This window comes from Nyctibius grandis, chromosome 3, assembly GCF_013368605.1.
Source record: "Nyctibius grandis isolate bNycGra1 chromosome 3, bNycGra1.pri, whole genome shotgun sequence".
Lineage (NCBI taxonomy): Eukaryota > Metazoa > Chordata > Aves > Nyctibiiformes > Nyctibiidae > Nyctibius > Nyctibius grandis.
This window is the reverse complement of record NC_090660.1, coordinates 13,225,039-13,232,811: the sequence shown is the minus strand read 5'-3', so window position 1 is coordinate 13,232,811 and position 7,773 is coordinate 13,225,039. Positions and strand designations below refer to the sequence as shown.

The 7,773-nt window shown below is 41.6% G+C and overlaps 1 protein-coding gene across 1 annotated transcript; it reads right to left on the bottom strand.

The window, feature by feature from the left end:
* Positions 1-4,828: 4,828 nt before the first annotated feature.
* On the bottom strand, positions 4,829-5,632 carry LOC137660772 (uncharacterized). The gene has a single exon (XM_068395774.1). The coding sequence runs from the start codon at positions 5,630-5,632 to the stop codon at positions 4,829-4,831; it is 804 nt and encodes a 267-aa protein (XP_068251875.1).
* Positions 5,633-7,773: the final 2,141 nt, after the last annotated feature.

Genomic DNA, 7,773 nt, shown 5'->3' with positions numbered 1-7,773 from the left:
GTCAAAGTCCTGATCTGGATTCAAATGTCCTTGAAAGTCAGCAGGACACTTGACTTCTACATGTTTCAGTTTGCATAAAAGCCAGGTCTAGTGGAGTAAGTGGCATGTGCAAATTTTGGCCACAGTAACTACTGTCACTCAGCTTCATAGAAGGGTATCAACTCCCATGTACTGCAGTTACGCAAACATCTCTTAGCACACATCTAGCCTAGTGATCCAAGAGTTGTTTCAGGAATAAGACAAAGAAAAAGGTTATCTTTAACTGAGAAAAAAAAAACAAACAAAACAAACCTGTCCAGTGTGCCATTCTCCATGCTGCATTAAAAAAAAATCAAACCCTCAAACATCTTTCCTTATAGTTCCATTCAGTCCCACTCTCCACCCACCATGAAGGCTTTTGGCTGTCATGCTCATCTGAATCTTTGAGCTTTAAGACTGAGGAACATTTGCTTCTTGCCCAGTGCATTCAGAGTAAGGTCCCATTCAAGCATATCCCAAATCCACTCTTGCATTACTGTGCTGCTTTCAACAGTCATAAGCAAAAGGTGCACTCCAATCCATTTCTATTCTAGATTCGTAACATTTATAGAAATAAACTGCAACAAGGACTCTAAAGGGTTTCTCTAAGTCTACTCATGAGCCAGGGGAGATTTAAACCACCTAATTTAAAATTTATCTTTTATATGCTTATGTCATGCCCAGAGTTCATAATTTTCATAGCTCCGAGAACAATGCAGGATGATCCACATTTAATAATGAATGGCTCACAAGTTTACCACCATATCATAAATTTGCTATAAATTGGTAAAATTATCACTGTCCTAATTAAGGAATGTGATAGACACATAATAAAATTTCAGGAAGGAGGAAATGAACGAATCCCCCCCGTAACATGTGATTCCATCACAAGAGGCAACAAATGAACATGTTAAGCTGGGCTGTTCTTGGCTGACTCATAGGCATCAACAACAGAAACAGCAAAACCACAGCTCTGACCAGTCTCTAGGGCAGCAGTTTAGCTAACTGAAATGCCGGAGGTGCAGAAGAAAAGCCCTTGCATTAAAGAACATGTCAGTAATGCATTTTGTCACTTAGTTGTTTATAACTCCATTCTGTTCTTAAAGATTTCTGGGTTTAGGTAGGAATAAGCTACACCTTTTCTGGTGATAGAAATGACTCCAGCAGAGCTGGCACCTTTTAAACATCCCACACTTCCATGGTAAACCCATGATTATTTTCTGGCATTTCAGGCTGGATAGGCAATTAGGTGAGAAGCAGGACCTTAAGGCTCAGGCAGCATCATTTAACTTCATCCTTTGCTGTAAAAGTAAGTAACATAAGTTGTTGGGTCACAGAGAAGATTTCTCCTGGAGAACGTTAGCTTGACATGATCTGGCAGGCAGTAAGGTAGTGGGGAGAAAGGTCCTACCAAAACTACTTATTTCACCATCATTACCCAAGACCTGTGAGTTCTTACATATACATATGAAATTTCAGTAACTCAAGCTTGTACCTCTCACTACCACTAAACCCATGCGGTTTGAGTTCAGATAAAAATACAGATTTTAAGAAATTTAGTTGAACCTCATCAAAACTATCGAACTTCTTAACCACATGAGGACACCAAACAATTTGAGAGGACACACTTATTAAACCTGAGATTGTTGCTCTGTCTGGTATGCCTGAAAACACCTCCATGGGTTACCCATGTCATTCTGGCACTTTCCCACTGGCTTTAATTGCTAAAACATTCAAAAACATACAAGGAAAACAACACAGATGTTAAGCCACATTTTCCAAGCTTGTAAAATAAACTCATTTTAAAAACCATATAGCTTTTAATGGGTTTGCTCAACTCCAGTTATTAGTAGCCACACTAGAACCACCAGCTAAACAGCAAATTTTTGCAAAGATAGATGTTATTTCCTCAGTTAACATTTATTATTTTGCATGTATCCATAGAAGTACTGCATGGAAAGAATGTGCACACACAGAACAAGTCTTGGCTTCATTTTCTTGCCAGCTATCAGACAGCATTGCTCATGCACAAATCTTTTGGTATTCAATATTCATAGTGCAGAAGCATCTACTGATCTCAATTAGGATCAAGAAATTTTATGAGAGGTGTTGTACAAAACAAAGATTGTCACAGTTCTGGCACAAAGCACTTACAGTTGGACAGGTCGACAACCTAAGTATTGCTGCAATGTGTATTATGTGTGAAGTATTTTTTAATGTTATTCTAGTCACCCTTAAATGCAAATATGACATTACAGGTAGCTCTATGCGGTAATGGAGGGCATTCTACTTCTTGCAACAAATGCAGGACAATACTCTACTTCAGCAGCTATTGAGGCAAAATAGCTACTTTGTCTTACCATGGGTTTGTTTTTTATATTTTTGTGCATATATTTTATTTCAGTGGAAAATTCAATGTTATGATAGTATTAGTCAAGCTGAATCTAATTTAGAAGAAAACTCTTTTTAAAAAAAAAAAAAAAAGGCTGGCCAAAATTAACAAAAGTATACATTTTGACTGTCTTCCTAATGGAAACAATTTGAGATTTGATTTCAAAATTCAGTAATATTTTCTGAGATGTGTCCCTTCTCCAACACTTCTTTCCCCATGAGTGACAACATAATAGTGGTTTGCTTGTGTTTGGTTTAACAGAACACTTACTCTCACTCTTAACCAATGACAAAAAGGCTTATCTAGTTCATGAAGTATAAAAAAATTAAGAAAAAAATCAAATCTTTGCATAGCCCTGTTGGTCATTATCAGCCTTCCTTCTTGGGACGCTCATAAAGACAGAACAGGTTACCTTTGAGGCGAGTTTATTATTTAAGCGTTCTTTGGGAAACCTGCATTACTGACAAAGAAAAGCTTTCCCAAGGCTGAGCAGAGAGCTGGATGGGATCAGAGCTCAGGAATAATGTCTCCCAGTCACATGCAATCTCCAGCTCTCTTCTGCAGCTCACTAAAGGCCCCTGGCAACCCAAATCCCCCAAATGAGGCAGTAGAAGATGCTTCTTCAAATATCTCCTTGATGCCAAGGATGTTTCTATGGTAATTCTGCATTCAAAGTTACAGGCTCATGCTGCGTGAGAGGCTACACCAGGGCCCAAGGAAATGAATGAACCTGTCTAAGGTTGTGCATACCCAGGGGGCTTCCATAATTTTGGGTGCACAGAAATACAAAGACGAAATAATGACAATGTTGTGCTGCACTTTAGTTGTTGAATTACTTCAATACCTTGCTCACAGATGTGTGCATGTGAATCTAATCAACCAAACTCCTCACAGACAGCAGAGATTATTTTGAGATATTATCCCTGCTTCTGCTACAGAAAAAGAAGCACTAGCCTTTCATAACCTCTTGTATACAGGGATGAGTGTGTGCATGCATACACAAACACACACCCTCTCTCTATATACACAAAAAAAAAGCTGAGGGTGAAAAGCTTCCTATATATAGCACATTATTCTCAGAAAGATATGACTTCTAATAACAGACTCTCCTCTTCATGTGGAAAAAATATACCAAAAACCTGTTTGATTGTTCATCTACCTAAACATTTACAAAATAAAAAAGAAAAACAGAGAAAAAGGAAAGGTGGCACTATCAGAGATAAATATCTGAAGAAAATGAGATTTTTCCATATCACTTTAAATCCTAGAAAAGGAAGCTTTTCAGTATCTTTTCTTCTTGAATCATTTTTTGCTTCAGATCCTAAACCAGCACATTCAGCTATTCAATTTGCTGTTCAATAATAGGGACTCACATTGTCTTTTAAATGCATACAAAAAAAGTTGCATCTTTTTGCTTTCCTTTTCCCTGTGTGTTTGTTGCACACTGACATCAAATTCCCTGCAGGCATCCTAGCCTTGCAATTGGAGAAACAGTGCTCTAGGGTTTTCCACATGTCTAATACACCTGGATAAAAAGTGCTAATTGTCACCACCTTCCATTAAACAACAGCAGTAAGGCACAAAATATGCTTGATTTGCAGATACTAGTGCCACTGGGAGTTAGCAGCAGATTAATAATTGTGCAGACCTCGAACATTTCCCTGGCACTGCCAGTCTGGGTTTCCAGTGTAACGCCAGATTACGAGGCCTTTCTTTTTAGCTTGCTTTCCTAAGGAAATAAGGCTTAGGCACTTGCACTCTCTCCATGTGCACGTGTTTGACTGTCCTACCTTCCCACAATAATTTCTGGTCAATCTGAATACATTTTATAGGAGCGCAGAGGTCACAAACTTACAATGGCCTTAGCAGCTTTGTGAAAGATAGGCAGCTAGGTAGATATAATCAAGCCTGAACTTAAGTAAGAGTTGCAAACATCCTGGCTTCCTAGATTCAGGTATTCCTGTGGACAAACGAACCCTAATACCGCTCAAGTTTTGTTAGTGCTGGAAGTAGGAGGGAGATGTGCCATATCACATATTCAGCAGGCAGCAGTTCTTGCATCTGACCACCTTTACAGATCAGGTGTCAGACTAGGCTCCCAGTTGTGTGTTTGTTTTTTTTTTTTTTCTTTTTACAAACCTATATGCCAAAAATCCTATTTCAGCTGGAAGCTTTGAGCGCGCATCAGGAGGCAGGTTCTTGCACAGTACAATCTTGCTCCAGTTTCCTCCGGATAAATTCAGGAGCCAACACTTTACCTTCCCCTTTTTCTTGCTCTGCTGCTGCTGCTGTTTCCCCTCTGCTCTCGGCGTACATGGGCACGTACTCTTGGGTATGAGGACACCACCCCTATGGCATGCAAGCTTACTGATGGCTCTGGTGGCTTTACAAAGCTCATTTCTGCATGCAGCAACACGATTATGGCGAAGGTGAGGGTGAGGTTGAGCGAATGTGTTTCAACACTTCTTTCTTGGTATTTATTACTGTGCCGTAGCATTCCTGCAATCTGGCCTGCTGCTGCTCCAGCTGCTTATGCAAGCTCCTGATTGAGCGCAACAGCAGAAGCCGTCGGTACATAGCTAGCTGGAGCCGGTACTTCTCCTTTTCCTCCTTTTTCTTATTTTCTAAGGCCTCCACTACTTTTGCAGTCTTCGTCCAAATCACCCGGCCCGGACTACAAGGGGCTGTATTGCCCTTGGCACCACTCCCTGCCTGCTGCACGTGGCAGTCCCCGGGGTCGGTCCCAGGCAGGGCAGTGACAGCGTGTGGGGGCTCGCTGACCCCACCAGGCACCTTTGGGATCTGTGGCACCTCTGAACTCAGGTCTCCATTGCAGCAGGGGCTTTTGGAGCACAGGGAGACAATGCCCACAGGCTGCAGGTTACTGACCACCATGGGGTATGACGAGCCACCTAACGATGCATTTACAGCTGTTGGATGATGCTCAGCCAACCCAGAGGCTGTCCTCTGTGCCTGGCCACCACTAACCATCTCTGGACCAGTCAGGGCTTTTGCCTGGGCCACAGCCTTGCTGGAGAGCACGGACAGTCTTTCTGGCACCGCTGAGCTTCCCTTGTCTTCATTAAGGCTGGCTAACGAAGGGCTGGCAGAGCAACCGGGGGATGCCATTACAGTATCACGATTTGGAAATGGGTCTTCATCATCACTGTTATTTTGGATCTCCTCTTCATCTCTTGTTATTACACCTACTGTCTCAGCCATTTATTGCATGAGCTACAGAAACTTTCTGTGGACAAAGTGGAAGCAAGAGGATTTCATTTCCACATACACACACAGAAGCCGAGTGCAGAGTGACATTTGAAGAGAGAACCTCTCTTTATATTTAAGCAATGGACCTATTACTTTTCTAATAAAGCACAACCCTTGGGTCACTTCAGGCCATTTCTTGTGATTTGCATTAGATGTTCTTCGAGACATAACATTAATCCAATAATAATTAAAATGATATACTGTACTATTAACATTCTCAAATCTTTAAAGGGAAGTGATCTATCCCTGCAGCACTGGCTGTGCTGACTAATTAAACAGAATACCGTTCTAAATGGGCATTGTAAGCACTTCTCCCATTTAAGAACACAGCTTTAACAAGTGTAGTTTGTAGAGATGGGTGAGTTATCAGGATTGATCAGCCTTAAAGGGAGGTGGATGTACCACAAACAGCAGGTTGCATTTAAATGCCCTCCCCAAGATTAATCTGTCTGCTACCAGTTTGTTTACAAGGTTACCTTTCCCCCTTCTATTAATTCTAACAGTAAAGCTATATTAACACAACACTAGCCATAGACAGGAAAAAGAAACCAAACACTTACCGAGGTTACTGGGGGAAAGGAAAAGAGTTACAGTGCATTGTGTCTGTGTGTCATGTTTTCTTGAATGTGAGTCAGCACAATCTGGAACAGAAACATCACGGTGCTGGAGCAGGAGCAGCAACAGCATTACGCTGTTCCACCCAGCAACAAGATGGTCAGTCCCAATCACAGAGGAGTGCAGGGCTGGTTTCTCCCCCGCCTCTCCCCCAATGGATATTCCTCCCTGGCATCCAGCTTTTATGTCATCTTTGGGCACCAAAATGAAAACCTGGGTTGGATGACACTTCTTTTCCCACTTCAAAAACAAACATACCCGATTCACACATTCTACAGGGGGACAATATCTATGATCTTTCCCATCCCTGCCAGCCAGCAAGAAGGTATCACAACACCAAAAAGAGGGTGAGGCATTCTGGACTCCAGTGTACACATTTTCACTGAGAGAAAATAAGCTTAGATAAATCTTAGGTGCATGCACAAGCTAAACTCAAAAATGAAACAAGCATCCAACATCAACCGAATGCTATGCATAAAGGCAAGCAGAAGCTGTAGATTTAAGTGTTTAATGTACACCCATGTTTAATTATGCTGTCCTAATCTTTAAGGAGCAGCTTTACATCCAACTAAGTTATCCCACAGAACAATAAGCTTTATCTGTGCCTTTGACGTTCAGAAAAGCTACCTTCAGCATTGCCTCTCACTTGTAACGCCAGGAACAAAATTCACAAATCATCTATCTGCATCTATCAATTTACCACAGGGCTTCGGTTGCCCCAAGACTTTCTCTACTCCATTCTGCTAATAAAAATAGAAGAAAGAACCAATCCAAAATACTATCTAGAATCTTCCTGGAGCTGGAAAAGAATGAAGGTAGATCCTATCTCCACTTCTACATGTGCTGCAATACAGATAATCATTTCTTATTTTTCGTCTGCACTGACTAGCCTTCTTTCTGATTAATCTGTTTGGATATTCTTCCAATCTTGAACATATGAAGTCCAGTTAACATAAATTCAGATTTGTACCTTGAGGTCTAACTTGAATGCATTTTTTGGTGCAAGAGAGATTTTGCAGTAAATTGGTAATTGTCCTGGTTTGGCCTAAACCAGGCCGATTTTCCTTTCAGTGATTTTTACTTTCAGCTAAGTCTCCTCTAAATAACTGCACTTTCTGAAACTAACTGCATGTTTTTGCAGACAGTGTCTGCTTCCAGGACTGATAACGCTCGAAGTTTGTAGTTATCGCTGAGGCACCGGTAGGGATGTTGTGCAGTAAGGCTCTTGCTGTACTTTTTTCTTAGAGAAACCAAGGTCACCGCTGAATTCCTCACTGCTTACAAGTGAAAAGCCGAAGGGGGGTCGCAGCTGCAGGGGGGAGCAGACAGGGCAGGTGACCCAAAATTGACCAACGAGGGTATTCCATCCCATACACGTCATTCTCGGTATAAAGCGGGGGGATCACGAGGGTCTCTCTCCTCTTGCTCGCTCTTGCTCTTGCTGCTATGGCCGGTGTCCAAGGAGGACTCCGACTGTT